General features: G+C 36.2%; 1 protein-coding gene and 1 long non-coding RNA gene across 2 annotated transcripts in view; both read left to right on the top strand.

The window, feature by feature from the left end:
• Nucleotides 1–18,573, top strand: part of ADAMTS20 (ADAM metallopeptidase with thrombospondin type 1 motif 20) — a 177,954-nt gene that overhangs the window by 51,796 nt on the left and 107,585 nt on the right. The window contains exons 5-11 of the mRNA XM_030322578.1: nucleotides 4,176–4,259; nucleotides 4,720–4,844; nucleotides 6,019–6,059; nucleotides 11,689–11,794; nucleotides 13,581–13,727; nucleotides 15,696–15,837; nucleotides 17,973–18,077. Of these exons, the coding sequence (XP_030178438.1) occupies nucleotides 4,176–4,259; nucleotides 4,720–4,844; nucleotides 6,019–6,059; nucleotides 11,689–11,794; nucleotides 13,581–13,727; nucleotides 15,696–15,837; nucleotides 17,973–18,077 (750 nt within the window). The remainder of the gene's footprint in view (nucleotides 1–4,175; nucleotides 4,260–4,719; nucleotides 4,845–6,018; nucleotides 6,060–11,688; nucleotides 11,795–13,580; nucleotides 13,728–15,695; nucleotides 15,838–17,972; nucleotides 18,078–18,573) is intronic.
• On the top strand, nucleotides 795–2,240 carry LOC115518966. Its single transcript, XR_003970359.1, has 3 exons — nucleotides 795–870; nucleotides 1,181–1,191; nucleotides 2,229–2,240. It is a non-coding gene; the product is annotated as an uncharacterized LOC115518966 (long non-coding RNA).

Here is an 18,573-nt window from a genome sequence, read left to right as displayed (position 1 = left end):
TCTGAGGCCATGGTCAAGTGTCTGCAGTGGTAGTGTCAGGGCTAGGGCATGAAACACATCAGGGTTCTGAAAGAAAGTTTTATACCAAGAGCTAATTAGAAGGACTTAGGGGATAGAATTCTGATGTTCTAGAAAATACAGTGGTCAGAGCTAAATGTAATAGGAGGGTGGTAGTTTGGGGATAAGAGAAGCACATTGTATATGTCAATTACAAAAGCCTCTGACTAAATGGTCCTTGTCATCTGCTTGCTTCATAATTCAGTTTAACTGAATACTTATACAGTAACACCTTTAAATATAGACACAAAGTAAAAGGAACATACGTTGAATGTAAGCACATTACGAAGGTCTATACATAAAACAGGAAATGCATACAACTAAATAGGATGACCTTAATTACTCAGTGATACCATTTTAGCATAAAAGCAAAGTATCAACCTGAGGGTTTTTTGGGGAGATTGTGTAAAGAATTAAGTTGAACTGTTTTTTGTAGGTTTTACCTGAGGATGAATGAGGTTATATTTTTGTTTTCATTTAAATTTCAGTTAACCTGCATTATAATATGTTAGTTTCACTTGTACAACATAGTGATTCAACATTTCTATACATTGCTCAGTGTTCATCACAAGTGTACTCCTTAATCCCCATCATCAATTTCACCACCACCCCCCCACCTCCCCTCGGGTAACCATCAGTTCTCTGTAATTAAGAGTTTCTTGGTTTGCCTCTTTTCCCCCCTTTGCTCATTTGTATGCTTAAAATCCACACACCTAAAATCATAGGGTATTGGTATTTGGTTGACTTATTCTGATTAACATAATACTCTGTAGCTCCATCCATTCATTGCAAATGGCAAGATTTCATTCTTTTGTATGGCTTAGTAATCTTCAATTGTGTGTATGTATATGTACATACACATAGATATATGTATACATCTATATATGTGTATATACTGTATCTTACAGATTGGTTACTTTTCAATAAAAGTGCAACATCTGTTTCTTAAACTCAATATTATATAGTATCACCTACAAAATAAATTCATAACATCCAGATTGTCACTTGTAGTCCACCTATTTCGAGTAATGAGTGAAGAAATTAGTCCTGTAGATAATTCATAGTACTTAAGCTCTTTCCTATGTGAAGTATGGAGAATGCATGGTCTCTTGTGACCTAGAAGTCTTCACAACTGTTCATTTTTAAGTGGAAGAGAGCCTTTGAGCATAAATCTGAGGTGTATTGTTCTCTTTTGTAATTGGACTTAGAAAAGCATCCACTGTTAAACTCACTGAATCAAAGGATAAGTCTGAAGTGTGGGTATACTTTGTTTTCCATGGGAAGTATGTACTTTCTTAAGTTGCATGGAAAATACCAATTCAGCTACCAGTTGCCACAGCTCCCATTTTCAAGTGAGCAGTGCTGCGGGGCTAACAGACCTGCTTGAGATGGCCAACGATTTGTCCCCGTACTTACTCTCAATGCCAGAAGACCACAACTTCTGCTAAAGGCACCACTGTAGGTAGAAATAACCAACCTGTAAATGCCTGTGGCTGCACAGCTAAAACAATAAAGTTCTGGAAAGTGTATTGAAGTCCATGGTGACCCTGCAGTGTCAGCATTTCCAGAGATGTTTTTGGCTCTTGCTCTGGTCATTATTCCATGTAGCAAAAAAAAAAAAAAAAAAAAAAAAACTGGAGCAGTCATGTAGGTGATTCATTATATTGAAACAGCTCTTTGGCTGATGGAATGAGGACTCCACCACTAGTACTTCCAGCAAACTCTAAGGTCCACAAGATCAGGGTCTATGTCTTCCCTGTCTCTGGATTAAAGCAAGGTGTAGTGTTGAATGTTAATCAAAAGGATGGGACAAGTAGTATCTCCTGAAGCAATTGCTATCTTGGTCTGGGTCGTGGTCCAGGAGATGGTGATCCAGGTTTCAGAAATTTTTAACTATAGTTGACAAAGAATGCTGTATCAGTTTCAAGTATACGACAGTGATTTGACAACTCTACATGTTATGCTGTGTTCACGTGTAGCTACCATAGTTCACCATGCAATGCCATTGACCATATTCCCTATGTAGTACCTTTCATCCTCCTGACTTATTCCATAATTGGAAGCCTGTACCTCCCACCCTTTCACTCATTTTGCCTATTTCTTCCCTTCTGTCAACCACCTGTTTGTCCTCTGTATTTATGGGTTTATTAATGCTTGGTTTTGCTTTTTAGATTCCACTTATAAGTGTCTTTTGCCTGACTTCTTTCACTTAGCAATATACTCGCTAAGTTCCTCCCATGTTGTTGCAAATGGCACGATCTCCTCCTTATGCCTGAGTAATACTATTACACACACACACACACACACACACACACACACACATATAAAATGATGTCTTTATTCATCTATCAGTGGACACAGATTGCTTCCATATCTTGGCTCTTGTAAATAATGCTGTAATAAACACAAGTGCACATACCCTTTTGAACTAGGGTTTTCTTTGGGTAAATAGCCAGTAGTGGAATAACTGCATTGCAAAGTATTTCTATTTTTGTTTGACAAACCTCTATACTGATTTCCACAGTGATTGCAACGAGTTTACATTTACACCAACTGTGTCCACAAAGGTTCCTTTTTCTCCATATCGTCACCAACACTTGATATTTCTTGTCTTTTTGATATTAGCTATTCCTGATAGATGTAAAGTGATGTGGTTTGGGTTTCCATTTCCCTGATTAGTGATGTTGAGCATCTTTTCATGTGTCTGTTGGCCATGTACATGTCATCTTTGGAAACATGTCTCTTGAGGTCCTCTGCCCTACTTTAATCAGATGGTTTTTTAAGGTCTTTATATATCTTTGATACTTAATCCCCAATGGATATATTATTTGTAAATATTAGGTTTCTGTCTAATTTTGATGATGATGCCCTTTGCTGTGCAAAAGCTTTTTATTTTAGCGTAGTCTTAGTCATTTAGTCTTTTTTCTCCCTTGCCTAGGGAGACCTATCAAGAAAAATGTTACTAAGGCCATTGTCAAAGAGATTACTACCTATGTTTGGAAATGACTTTCATTGCACAGGTGGCCCAGGTCCCAAGGGGATTGTCTTGAAAGGAGTGAAAGAGGCATTGAACATGAAGACACTACTGCAGCAGAAACCGCTATGATGGCTACAAGAAGAGATAAATTAGTGAATTAGCACCTTAACCAAGAATCATAAACTGAGCCCATGTAGAGGGCCTCATAGAATTGCATTTTTCAGTTTTGGAAAATTAAAGACCAGGTGGTGACCTGCCTATTGACCTGTGACCTCTTGTCGGGTTTCTTATGTGATTTTAGATGAATCAGTCCCTGTGGATTCCAGGAATGCTAACCATTAAAAATTCTAAGCATATTCAGAATTGGAACTATACAGCCATTTTGGAAAATATTAGTTAAAACTTCTCTATGGAGTATAATGGTATGTAAATTAGGGAGTGTGGCACAGAATGAAGTGAAATTCCTGCTGAATCCTCAAGGGTATTTTCCAAGTTCCGAGTGCTCAAATTACTTGATTTTGTTAAAATGCAGATTTTGATTCACTAGTTCATGGTGGGGTCTCGATTCTGCATTTCTGATCAGCTCCAGGTGATACAGATGCTGCTGATACATGGACCGATCTCAGTAATAGGGTTAAGGTTGCTGTTTCTCAAACTTGGTTTCACATGGGAATCATTAAAAAAAAATACTAGGAAAATTTTGAAGGTATACTGATGCCTAGGTCTCAACCCCAGAGATTCTGATTTAATTGGTAAGAGATGTGGCATGGGCATCAGGATTTGTGAAAAGGTCCCTGGGAGATGACACTGTGCAGGTAGGTCAGACAATTGATGTTCTAGGACTGGATTCAGTTTACTTTTGAGAAGGAATAACTCATTTAGGTATCTGATCTTACACTTTCTAAAGTAAATACTATAATTTTTTGGCAGTTAATACATCAAAATTTACATGTACGACATATGAAGGGCTGTCTTATAAAATCTGAAAGCATATGTAATAAGATCCTAACACTAAGAACATGTTTTCATACCACAGCTCTTAAAAGGTCAATAGTAAAGTGCAGTTCTATCAAGAACTAGAAATGAACTCTCATGTAGGATTAACCTTGTAGAATGTGAAACATTTTGTTTTCCCTTGTAGGTTGCAGCAATCTACAAGGACTCAAGTATTGGAAATCTTATCAACATAGTAATCGTGAAATTAGTTGTAATTCATAATGAACAGGTAAGAAACTGGTTGAAGTTAGTATCCTTAATAGTAGTAGACTTTACATACAGATCACAAAACTGTTACTAGAAATGAGATATTTCTAAAAATTTACATTCAAAAACTTGAATGGGAGTGATTAACTTACTTTGTGATGGAAATAAAAGGAAATAATAATTTAAAAATAACTAAGTATTCCCTTTTGTAATCCTACCCTTGAAGGATTTATAACAGTTTTTACAAATTTTTTATTCTAAATATTAGATGGTTTCATGGAAAAGGTCTCACTAGATTCTATTTTGATCCTGATGTTTTAAATATTGCTAAGATATTTTTTTAAAAATATGAAGGACAGATGTCACTTTATCTGCTTCTGAAAATGCTATTTGATAAACTACGAGGATGCTGACAAGCTTGGAGAAAAGAGGATATGGATGTTTTAATGTATTATTAAATTCCGTTATTTTTTTGTGTGCAGGAAGGACCAGTCATCAGTTACAATGCAGCTACCACATTGCGTAACTTTTGTTTATGGCAGCAAACTCAGAATGTTCTTGATGATGCTCACCCTTCTCACCATGACACTGCTGTTCTAATCACTAGGTACAGTTTTAGAAATAACCTTCCCACCACAGTGGTTTACCTTTCTGTCCTGCGTGATCACTGCTATTTCTTGTTACCTTCTTTATCGATACATGGAAGCGTTCTCTAAGAACTTGTCTTGCAAAAGATACTGTTGAATGAAAACATTGTTCTTGCAGACCAAATTGCAAATGGATTCCTTAGGAAATTAGCAATGTTAGGTTGCTGAGGAGTGAACTGACCCAAACAAAATAATTTCCTTATTAGTGACAGAACTAGGAAAAATATTTGGAAACAAACATAGTTATGGAACTGAAAACAGGTTATGTTCCTTCCCCACTTGATACTTCAATCACTTGGAAGAGCTTTTGAATTTTAACTGGTTGCCTACTTTTTTGGCTACTTGTACTTTAAAAAGAAAAAAAAAACCAAAAAACCTATTGTTTTGATGCTCAATACATATCTTAATTGCTAGACTGTATTTGCAAGGGTCTTAATGTGCTTACTTACTAAAAACAACTTATGCTATTAAAAAATATCCATTTTACAAGCACCACTCTACATTGTTAATTCATGCCTTTGCTTCAGCAACACTGGTTACTAGAATAATTAGATTTTAGGATTGGCTGGTTGGTTGACAGAAGGAAATAATTCTTCCATTTAGGGGTCAGACTCATAATCTGCTTTCTAGAACCCTGAAATGAAACCCTCAGTCCATGTAAAATAGCTGACATGTAGGAAAGACCAGAGAATTGTCAGATGGGTTAGGGACTAAGTAATGCAGAAGGAAAAACAAAACAAAACAAAAAAACCAAGTTGGTGATATCTGAAAACATCCTTATTTGTCGTGGAGAATAATCACTGCAGCTCATAGTGATGTGGAAGCATCAAGAAAAGGGTAAACTCTTACATGTACTGCATAAGTAAAGGCAGAGGTGAAAAATGTAATTAGAAAGCTTGTTACTGAACTTGATTAAAGCTTCAACTATTCACAGCAGACATCTTCTATAGCTTCTATTGCTTATTGATATATACAAGAGGTGTATACCTTGGGTTTAAATTATTGAGAGTTTAAGACCCGGATTTGGAAGGCAGTTGATGGTAATGGTCATATTACAGTTTAAACTTCTTTATCTGTGTTTTGAATTGTTGCAAAAAACTTTGCTGAAAATGTTTCAAAATTTTTTGTTTTAAGGGAAGACATTTGTGGAGCTAGGGAGAAATGTGACACATTAGGTAAGTTATTTTGCAAATTAAATACAACTTATATAATTATTTCCTGAATTGTTTAAAATGTTTCTTTTCCTTTTATTTTACATTGTAATCCTTTTGATTGTCATAATGATGGTCGTTATTAGCTTCTGCTTCAATACATTTTAAAGAAGAACAGCAAATATGGTGCCCATTGCTAAATATCAAGTGTCGTGCAAAGCTGGACATGAAGTGTTCAGTTATGTAATATTGGATCCACACAAAATAACATATAAACTATATGCGGATTTAAAGCAAAAAAACCCAAAATGAACAGCCATAAATCTACCACCAGATTTAAGAGCCAAAACTTAATACTATCATATGGCCTGTGCTAAGTCCTTACTCTATCCTTTTTGCGTGCCTCCAGCCAGTAGCCAATACCATGAATTGTGTATGTCCCAGTTACTTTCATCTTTTGAAAAACAGTTCTCTGTGTGTGCTCATAAAAGAAATTGTTCCATTTTGCTTTTTGAGCATAGTGGTTGTAGTTCATGAGTTCTCACTGCTGTGTAATATTTTCTCCTTAGTTTACATATCTACATGCTATCGGTGGATATTTTGGCCAATTCCAGTTTTTCATTACGAATTTCACTTTAAAATCTAGTGTATATTCTACAATTGAACTGTTATGTCATTAAATGTGCTAATGTTCAACTTTGGTGTATCTTAACATGGTTGTACCAATTTGCACCTTTATCAATAGTTTATTCTAAACATTGCTTTTGATTATGTCCTTATCAACACAAGGTATCTAGAGAATTATTTTTGCCATTTTAATGTAATTTCATTATAGTAGTAATTTTCAGCTCCACAATTATTGAATTTGAACATCTTTTCATAGCTACTGGCCATTCATACTTTTGAGAAATGAAATAAGACCCATTTTTCCTATTTTTTGGTGTTAGTCATTTTCTTACTGCTTATTTTAAGTTTTAAAAATTATTTTCTAAGTTCTCATTTAAATTCCAGTTAATACACAGTGTAGTATTACTTGCAGGTGTAGAATCTAACGATTCAACACTCCATACAACACCCAACGCTCCTCACAGCAAGTGCCCTCCCTAATCCCCATCACCTATTTAACCCCTCCCTGCCCACTTCCCTTCCGGTAACCATCCATTCTCTACAGTTAAGAATGTATTTCTTGGTTTTCTTCCCTCCACTGCCATGTTCATTTGTTTCATTTAAATTCCACATGTAGGGGCGCCTGGGTGGCGCAGTCGGTTAAGCGTCCGACTTCAGCCAGGTCACGATCTCGCGGTCCGTGAGTTCGAGCCCCGCGTCGGGCTCTGGGCTGATGGCTCAGAGCCTGGAGCCTGTTTCCGATTCTGTGTCCCCCTCTCTCTCTGCCCCTCCCCCGTTCATGCTCTGTCTCTCTCTGTCCCAAAAATAAATAAACGTTGAAAAAAAAAATTAAAAAAAAAAAATAAATTCCACATGTAAGTGAGATCAAATGGTATTTGTCTTTCTCTGACTGACTTTGCCTAGTCTATAGCACTCTACCTCCATCCACATCATTGCCAGTGGCAAGATTTCATTCTTTGTGATGGCTGAGTAATACTCCATTGTGTGTGTACATACGTATATATGCACACAAACACCAATCACAACTTTGTCCATTCATTGGTCAATAGATATTTAGGCTCTCTCCATAATTTGGCTATGGTAGATGATGCCACTACAAACATCTGGATACATGTACTCCTTGGAATCTGTGTTATTGTATCCTTGGGGTAAATACCTAGTAGGGCAATTGCTGGGTCAAAGTTCTATTTTTAACTTTATGAGGAACCTCCATACTCTTCTCCATAGTGGCTGCACCAGTTTGCATTCCCAGTAACAGTGCAAACGGCTCCCCTTTATCTGCATCTTTGCTAACACCTGTTTGCTATGTTAATTTTAGCCATTCTAACAGATGTGAGGTGATACCCCATCGTAGTTTGGGTTAGAAAAATCTTAAATAACCTAACCTTAGTCCTAAAGGAGCTAGAAAAAGAATAACAAACGAAGCATAGAGCCAGTGGTAGAGGGGAAATAATTAAGGTTAGGGCAGAAATAAGTGATATATAAACTCAAATAGTAGAACCTATCAATGAAACCAGGAGCTGGTTCTTTGAAAAAATTATGGTATTTGTCTTTCTCTGAATGACTTATTTTGCTTAGCATAATACCTCCTAGGTCTGTCCATATTGTTGCAAATTTTTAACATTTTCTTCTTTTTATGGCTAATATTCCATCGTATATGTACACTACAGCTTCTTTATCCATTTGTCCATTAATAGGCACTTAAGTTGCTTCCATACCTTGGCTATTGTACATAATGCTGCAATAAGCATAGGAGTGCATGTATCTTTCTGGGTTAGTGTTTTTGTTTAGGTAAATACCTAGTAATGGAATTACTAGATCATGTGATATTTCTATTAATTTTGGGAGGAACCTCCATATTTTCCATAGTTGCACCATTTTACCTTTCTACTAACAGTGCATGAGTGTTACCTTTTCTCCACATTCTTCTCAATGCTTGTTACTTCTTGTCTTTTTGATACTAGCCATTTTGACTGGTATGAGGTGATACCGCATATGGTTTTGATTTGCATTTCCCTAATAGTGATGCTGGACATAATTTCATGTGTTGGCCATCTGTGTGTCGTCTTAGGAAAAATATCTGTTCAGGTCCTCTGCCCATTTTTTACCTGGATTGTTTTTTGAGTTCTTTTTATATCTTTGATATTAATCCCTATTGGATATAATATTTGCCAATATCTTATTCAGTAGGTTGCCTTTTCATTTTGCTGATGGAGTTCTTTGCTGTGCGAAAACTTTTTATTTTGGTGTAGTCTCAATAGTTTATTTTTGCTTTGGTCTCTGAGGAGACATGTCTATAAATATGTTAAGGCTAATGTCCAAGAGATTACTGCCTGTATTTTCATTTAGGAATTTTATGGTTTCAAGTCTCACATTTACGTCTTTGATCCGTTTTGAATTTATTTTTGTGTATGGTGTATGAAACTGGACCACTTTGGCTTTTTGAATGTAGCTTTTCAGTTTAGTACCATTTATTGAAGAGACTCTTTTCCCCATTTTGTATTCTTGCCTCCTTTGTTATAGATTGCCGATAAGAGTGTGGGTTTATTTCTGGCTATCTTCTTCTATTCGTGTGTGTGTGTGTGCGCACACACACGTGTGCATGCACACTAGTACCATGCTGTTTTGATTACTGTAGCTTTGTAGTATAGTTTGAAATCTGGGATGGTGTTATCTCCAGCTTTGTTCTTAATTCTCTGAAAGTATTCTTATTATCCTTTAAATCAAGGGTCATGATAATGATAGCTGATATTTGAGGGTTTACCATGTATCATACACTCTTGTGAGGTTTTGTGTGATTTAACTCATTCAATCTTCACAACAAATCTTTAAGAATAGCTTTCAGTTTCATAGATGAGGACAAGTAATTTGCGGGTACACAACTTATATTAACACAAGTATTAGTATTTAATTTTCTCATATAAAATATGTGGAAAAATTGTGAGATTTTTCTGCTGTATTTTGTAGATGTCATTGCCCCAGTCTCTGAGCGCTTTTTGCAAAATATGTTGTAAAATAATTTTTACTTATAGGGCACCTGGGATTTAAGCTTCTAACTTCAGCTCAGGTCATGATCTCACAATCCATTAGTTCAAGCCCAACATTGGGCTCTGTGCTGACAGCTCAGAGCCTGGGGACTGCTTCAGATTCTGTGTCTCCCTCTCTCTCTCAGAAATAAACAGACATTAAAAAATTAAAAAGGAGTTTTATTCTTTAAGGTGGTTAGATTGGAGGACTCTGTGCAGCTTCTTGAACTTCCAAACACAGGGAATGGGTATGAGGTTAGGGCCCATACGACTTTATCCTACCTCTGACCACTTTCATAGAACCGAATATCCGCTTGAGTGAATGTAGGCACAACCATCAGTTAGCTGCTTCGAACCATAATGTTATATATTCACTTTGATTTTGTTCTTACCTGTTTATGGGCATACTTGAGTATGGACTTCAATCATACACAATACATGTTTCCACAGATCTGTTATGTGATTAAAATGTTTAGCTTAGAATATATCCATCTCTGAGCATGAAACGAAGTTTGGGTGATAAGAGTCCATATTTTGTTTGAAATGCCTACACAGCCTTAAAAATGAATATATGGAAATGGAGTGATTTAACAGATTGAAAATACTAATGGAGGCATGGGAATGGCAAGATACTCAATTAAAATGGTTAGTTTTAACTTTTAGTAAAGGAGAAATGTAAAATTGGCCAAAATTGACTAAAAAAATGGCACATACAAGCATCAAGTCCTAGTTAAGGAAAACAATTCTTTCATACTTTGGACAGCAGACTTTAAATCTTATTTTTTCCCTTACTCATTTTTGGCCTTGATTCTGACCAAGAAAAAGCTTTTGGTGGGGAGCTTTGCCCAAGCAATGACTTTGGGTGTGGGTTCAGAAAGAGCAAATACTCTTTTTTATTAAAGAGAAAAGCATTGGCAAGTGAACTTGTTAGTCTGAATTTTTCCAGCATTTTTAGATTCCTCGGGTTAATATCTTTTAAAGTACGCAAGCGCACACACACACACACACACTTGGTACGAAATTTAAGTGCTAGGAAAATGTCCATGTTCTTAAGTGTTATGAATGAAATAGTATATAGGCGCATGGGGTTAAAACACAGTGGTTAATAGAGGTCTGTATTAAGAAATTTATGAATGTACAAACTTTCCAGTAAGAAACAGGTTATATATGAAAAATTCTGCTTTCTTATGAAAGGAATTTACCTAGCAGAGCAGATAGTTTACAAGAAAACAATAGAGGATGGTAGTAGTGAAAACTATGCTATTAAGGAAAATGCCAACTTGGTTGAGGTAATACGTATAGTTGTAAGGAACACTTAATGTCAATTTCTTCTAGACTATTTTTCATGGATTCTATCAGCTCTAATTCTTTTTGTTCAGTCAGTTCATACTGCACATTGGCATGACATGATACCCTTTATCTTAAAGAGTAAATCTATCTTAATAAACCTTCTTTAGCTAAAATACAAAATTATTGGGTGCCCTTAATATATGAATCCTATTTTATTTAATATATATTAGATACCAGGTGCTATTCTATGCACTTAACATACATTCACTCATTATACTTAATTGTATGCTGCCTCAAAAGTTTTTAAAATGAAAATTTATTATAGTGGTGTATTTTCTGTATTAGTTCTATTACCAATTTAAACATTCATTGCCTTTTCTAGTATCCACACTAATGAGGCCTAAAACTTCATCCTTTGTATAACAAATACTTTTTCCTCTTCCTTTTTTTTTTAAACACTTGTTTGCCCCATATTTTGAATTATTTTCTTCAGCAAAATCCAGGAATTGGTAAAAAATATTTCAACTGCAGATAAATCATTCTGTTCTTTTTTTCCTTCACGTTAAAAAACACATCTTATGTGGTATTAACAGCCAACTCTACATCCTTTTTTTTCCTTGCATCCATTTCTAAGTAGTAATGCCCATAGTAAATGTTTTATTTATGATTTGATGTTTCCCATTTTCAAATACAACTATGAAATTTTTCAGGTTTAGCAGAATTAGGTACCCTGTGTGATCCTTTACGGAGCTGCTCTATTAGTGAAGAAAATGGACTGAGTGCTGCCTTTACCATAGCCCACGAACTTGGCCATGTGTAAGTACCTTCTGCTATCTCAGTAATAGGTTTTCTAGTAATCACTGCATAGAAGACCTAAAAGTCCATCTTCAGTTGAGTAATTAGCAGCTCTATGTCTTAAAAAAATATTGTTAGTATAATTTTCATCCCTGAAATGCTAACTCTGGCTCTTTTGTGATCTGTTAGGTCAGACAGGCTGCACTGATCAACAGACTAAGCAAAGAACTAGCACTTGGGAATTCTTTTATTTCATTTACTGTATTGGATTACTATGACCAGCACTTCTGGCCTCTATCCCTTGTTACCCCATACATGACCAGGTACTGTCCTCTACCATCTTATGGGAGGGCCTGCAGGGGCTTCTGGTTCTGGGGAACTCCTGATAATGATGACAATACCAACTCATTTTTGCTCTTAAAGCTCAGAGCCCCAGCAGAGAATGTGGTATGTGGGAATTACTTAATCATTAAAAGATTTTTAAGTCATTCTTCCAGCTCCATAGTTTGTGTGTGTGTGTGTGTGTGTGTGTGTGTGTGTGTGTGTGTGTTTCTTTTTCTAAAAATTAGGGAGGGGTTCTATCCGTTCCTGCATTATTATAAGTTCTGCTGGGGTTCTGTGCTCTAAGAATGGAGGCCATGATTTCATGAGATAGCCTCAGAGCTCCCATGGAAAGTCAGAAACCCCTACAAACTCATCCTCTGAAAGGGATTCCGAATGTGCACCCCAGCACTCCTGGGATTTCTTGTTCATCTGCTAATAGGGATTTGAGGCTAGAATGCCCTCTTTAATATACTGTCTTTTCCTGGTCATACCTTACATCATTAGCATATTCAACAGGGATAATTTCAAGTGGAAACCATTTTTAGTAAACTAGTGCCTCTTTAGTTCCCCTGCACTGTGGTTATGTTTCATGATTATTAGCAGGGTGCACACTCAAATTGTTAAAGTGGAGGATAGGACCAGGAGCTTACCTGAGGGGTGTAGATGCATTGCAGCAACATCTGGAAAGCACTATTAGCTGATCGCCAAGGCTACTAACTAATGAAAAACTGCTCTTGCAGAGAATACCACCTTAGACCTTTATTTTCTTCCTGAGAAACTCTTTAGGTGTCTTTAGAATATGGGTAAGTAGTTTAATTAAAAGACTGGTATTTAAGTACAAATCTCTGCAGGCAAAGAGCTGAATTAGGTGGTTTCAATGTTCCTTGTAAATGCAAGTTTATACTTGTGTCCTCAAATGAAGGCATAGGATCTGTTGCTGACCAGCTAATTATTTAATAGATTTGCTCTTAGGAAGATTTGGCTGCTCTTGAGGAATGTTTTTGTTATTCGAATTTGGTCAATAATCACTTAGTGAATACAGACCAGAAACAGTCCTTAGTCTGTTTCATACGAAACATGTAGACACTATAAAATGATAAGGAATGAGAGGTTAAAGAAATTTTGATACTGTAGTCATAGTCCGTGGTCTAGAAACTGGTAACACCTTTATGTAATTGATCTTCACACATCCCTTACAACTATGCATGTTGAAACCTGCAAGTACTTATGTGAGTGCTCTGTCAGTTTTGTGATGAGGTAAGCTGGAGTCCACATTTTTATTGTTTAGACTCCAATTTAGTGTCAAAATCAACAAATAGTGCTACTGATGAAAGTTATAATGTAGTGTTTGAGATCCTGTGCTTCTAAACATGAAGATAACCCTGATTTTATAATGTTTTATGAGAGAGATCAAGAGTATAATTTTGTATTTTATCTTCTAAGATCTGTTACATATTTTCATATTCTTTGTTTTTATTTTTAGATTCAATGTTCCACATGATGATAGTTTTAAATGTAAGGAACCTGGAATTAAACACCAATATCATGTAATGGCTCCGACTTTAAATTACCACACAAGTCCTTGGACCTGGTCAAAATGTAGTCAGAAATATATCACTGAATTCCTAGAGTAAGTCTAAAGTTATATTACTTTAGTTAAATAATGAAACATTTATTGGACTATAGACTTTGAACTTTATGTTATTTTAAAGTGATTTAATTTCTGTCCAGTTTTGGTTTAAATTTGTTTACTTTGTACAACTGGGTTTTTAAAAACGAGGAAAGAGTTGTATGTACACATTTCACTCCTAAAATATTTTGGTGGGGGCAGGTCAGACCTAGATTTGGGAGCTCTATTAGGATAACTTGTTTTTAAGGGGAGACTTAGATTCACAGCTTTCTTACATGTTTGAATTTTTTCAGTAGGTACTGCGTAATATAAGAGGAGCTTAAGTGGTTCAAGTTTTGAGGTGCCTTAGAAGGACAGACAATAGCTTAGGTCCAACTCTGAGTATTCCAAATAGCTCTCTGTGGCCAAAGGGATGTAGAGTAGTTTATATGCTTACATATTCTTCTGGAGGATTTTCCTAGGTCTGAAGAGGGGGCAGATCGATTTTTCTTGCCGCATCTCCATCTCCCACGTTTCTCTGCTTCCCCACTTTTATCCAAATGGTGTTTCTATCTTACTGAAAGTTGCCAAAAGGCAAGGCCAAGCTCTAAGTAATTTTTTTTGTTTAAAAGCAATATTCATTTCCTTATATATTCTAATCCCCAGTATATGTGATTGCTAGTTACCTCTTTTGTGAGAACTATGGAAATAAATGAAACTATGCTTTGTAATATGTTCATAAACCCCAAGATGATCAGTTTTTTTTTATCCTTGTATGGGGAGTTGATTTAAAAGCATAATACACAATTGCTGTTGTATACATAATTGCATATAGTTTTGTTCAATGGCTAGCTGAGGTATTGGGTAAAAATACCAGGGGATGTGTTTATTTTTGAATGGTGCTAATGGGATTCTCTCCAATGGAAATGTTTAAAAAAAAAAAAAAAACACACACACACACAAGCTGACTTAAGTTACGTGTTCATTTTTGGATGAAATTTAACATCTTTCTAGCCAGTAAAAATTGCTAAATTTCTTAAAATTATGGTAATGGAATGAATTGTTTTTAATCCAGTTGGGATGGTTGAATATTTTCAGTTTCCTGTATGCTAAATACTGCATTACAAACCAGAAGTGAACAACAAATATTTCTCCTATTTGCCACTTTCTAAGTCCTTTACATGTATCCTTGAATAGCCGTTTGCAAGGTGGATAGTGTCACTATTACTGCAGAGGAGGAGTCCTAGCCTCTGGCATGTTAACTTGTCTACAACCAGGCAGGCATCCTGGAAGCAGCAATACCAAAACACAAACTCTGCCTCTTTGAAGTGGACACAACGTAACACTTCCTGAAACTGCTTTGTTTTGTTGTTGAGAACTATAAATGTACTTTCTCAAATGATATAAAAACTTTTTTCTACAACATACTGACAATTTGGGGGGGGGGGGAGGTGCTTGGGGTGGCAAAGCTGGTTAAGCATCCAGCTCTTGGTTTCAGCTCAGGTCATGATTTCATGGTTTTCTGGGTTTGAGCCCTGCGTCTGGTTCTGGGCTGGCAGCATGGAGCCTGCTTGGGATTCTCTCTCCTCCTCTCTGTGCCCCTCCCCAGCTCCTGCTGTGTGTTTCTCTTGCTCTCTCAAAGTAAACTAAAAAAATGAAAAAATAAAAATTTTGAGAATTTAGGCATTTAATAGAAGGGATTATTATTGGACAACAAAATAGATCAAAAATATAGTGTGATTACATAAATGGGTTTCATAAATTATTTTCTGATGAATTTACAACTTATTTTTTTTTTAATTACACCTTCAAAACAGTTATGGGGCTCAAATGAGAAACAGATTTTTTTTTTTGCGACTTTCATATGTATTCACTTTTAAATTATGAAAAAACATACTGTTTCTGAAACTGTAGAGCACAGTGACTGTGATGAAGAATCTTCTATTATGTATCCACCTGTATTCACAATATTTTTGGTCTTTGGTACAGTACTGGCCATGGGGAGTGCCTCCTTGACAAACCAAATGGAAGAATATATGATCTGTCTTCACAACTTCCTGGATTAATGTACGATGTGAACAAGCAGTGTGAACTGATGTTTGGCCCTGGATCACAAGTATGTCCCTACTTGGTAAGAAAATTAGGTCCTTCTTTTGTTTTTTAAACTACCATAAAGTTAAAGTTAGAACATATTTCAAAATGTACTTTTATTCTCTTGAACAGAAGGTGAACTAAATGTATCTTTGAAGTTTTAACTTTTAGAGACGTAGATTGTTTGCCCGAAAGGGGTTAAAAACAGGGAAACTCGGGGGCTCCTGGGTGATTCATTCGGTTAAGTGTCCGACTTCAGCTCAGGTCACGATCTTGCGGTTCATGAGTTTGAGCCCTGTGTCAGGCTCTGTGCTGACAGCTCGGACATTAACTCTCACAAAATCCTATGTCAAGTATTCCCATTTAGAAAACAAGTTTTAAAAACATTCAAATACTTATTTTCAAATACTATTTTGCGGGGGTGGGGGTGTTAAAGACAGAAGTGTCTTGATAACTAGTTGTATTAAAGGACCCAGGAATTTAATAGACTACATTTTAATTTACACAGACTTGAACCCAAAAAAATCTAGGGCCTGTTGTTATTAAATAATTACTTTAGAACTTTGAGGATTTTTCATAGGTTAGATCCACTACTAGATTGTGAGGATCATTGGACCAGGAATGCAAATTCATTCAATCATGGAAATATGCATCTCCAGTGGTCAGTTTAGGATCTGACACATACTAGGTGCCACAAACTAAGTGTCTGTTGAATTGAATGAGTGAAAGTTATATAGCCATGGGTGCAGAGATGGGCAAAACATATTCCATATAGTAATATTGTTTAAAAAAACATAATTTAAAAAAGTTAATATGCTTTTATTTATCTTAATTTTTATTGATATTATTTTATTTTTTATTTTTTAAAATTTACATCCACATTAGTTAGCATATAGTGCAACAATGATTTCAGGAGTAGATTCCTTAGTGCCCCTTACCCATTTAGCCCATCCCCCCTCCCACAACACCTCCAGTAACCCTCAGTTCTCCATATTTATGGGTCTCTTCTGTTTTGTCCCCCTCCCTGGTTTTTATATTATTTTTGTTTCCCTTCCCTTATGTTCATCTGGTTTGTCTCTTAACGTCCTCATATGAGTGAAGTCATAGGATTTTTGTCTTTCTCTGACTAATTTCACTTAGCATAATACCCTCCATTTCCATCCACGTAGTTGCAGATGGCAAGATTTCATTCTTTTTGATTTCCGAGTAATACCCCATTGTATGTATGTATGTATGTATACACACACACACACACACCCCACACCTTCTTTATCCATTCATCCATCGATGGATATTTGGGCTCTTTCCATACTTTGGCTACTTTGGCTATTGTTAATAGTGCTGCTATAAACATGGGGGGCATGTGTCCCTTCGAAACAGCACACCTGTATCTCGTGGCTAAATGCCTAGCAGTGCAAATGCTGGGTCGTAGGGTAGTTCTATTTTTAGTTTTTTGAGGAACCTCCATACTGTTTTCCAGAGTGGCTGCACCAGCTTGCATTCCCCCCCCCCCCCCAAAAAAAAAAGTTAAGCTTTTAAATATCCATATTGAGGAGGGGAGATTTAACATAATTTTTGGAGATCCATTTCTTTTCTACCTGACCTACCCACTAAATAAACATTGAATTTAAATTCAGAAAAAGGGAATTATCTTGGGTATAGCTCCTGTGAACCTCTGGATTTTTGTTTCTTAGGAAAACTTGAGAGCCCTTTGTTCAACTTGAAAGTATGCATTCTATTCACAAAGTAGGAAACCAGTATACATTATACAGTATTTCTATGCACATTATTCATACATTCTATCGTATCAAAAGAGGCTTTTGGAAACTCTTTGTGAATAACATTTAACAACAAAAAGTCCTTTAGAAAAATGTCTTGCAAAGAGAAAAATGTCCCCCATAATTTTGAATATTTCCACTCTAATTTCTCTCTCCCATTGTTCAGTGTATGATGAAAATCCAAAAGTTCTTAAAAACTGAATGTTGCCATTTTATGTGTTCAGAGGCAAATCAATGATTAGAACTTAGTGAATTTTTTTTTTGGCTTGATTATTTCCAGCTCTGACCTTGAAACCATGAAATCTGTAAGATCAATGTATAAACTGATGGTTTACACTGAATTGATCTGGTGGTTGTAGTGTTATTTTTCTCTTGTCTGCTTTTTGTTATCTTGCAGAAGCAATGCAGACGTCTCTGGTGTACGAGTGCAGAAGGAGTTCACAAGGGTTGTCGCACTCAGCACATGCCCCTTGCAGATGGAACAAACTGTGGTCCTGGGATGGTAGGTTTCCTGGAAGGGTGAGTCTTGTATCAAGAGACTATCCAAGGAAGTGATTGCTCAGCGTTTCAGTGCTCTTCATGATTGGTCAACTCTTGCTCTGCTAGTGAATCAATGTTGCCATGTGAACAGATAGTTACCTAAGTATATTAGTCTTATTAACAATGAGTATAGACATAAAGATCCTAATAGATCAGCAATTTCCCCAAATTGAGGGATGTTACCATTGTTTGCATTTTCTCCTATAAAATTCAACCAGGTATAAATGGAAAGTTTTAAGTGGCTTCTTCGGATATTTATTGGTTGTAAATGTCTTCAAATACATCATATCCCTAAAGTAAACGGCCTGAACATATAACATCAGGCATGAACTAATTTAAATCTGCAAACATGATGCTGAGAGACAGGTTTTACTCTGATAACCAGACATCAATGTGAGGATGAAGTCAGGTGGTACTTGGTGCTTCAGGATGAAGGCAAGTTCCATTGGCCTTGGTAG

The sequence above is a fragment of the Lynx canadensis genome, chromosome B4 (genome assembly GCF_007474595.2).
Source record: "Lynx canadensis isolate LIC74 chromosome B4, mLynCan4.pri.v2, whole genome shotgun sequence".
Taxonomy (NCBI): Eukaryota; Metazoa; Chordata; class Mammalia; order Carnivora; family Felidae; genus Lynx; species Lynx canadensis.
Note: the sequence above shows the minus strand (reverse complement) of the source record. Positions and strands in the feature narration are given on the sequence as shown.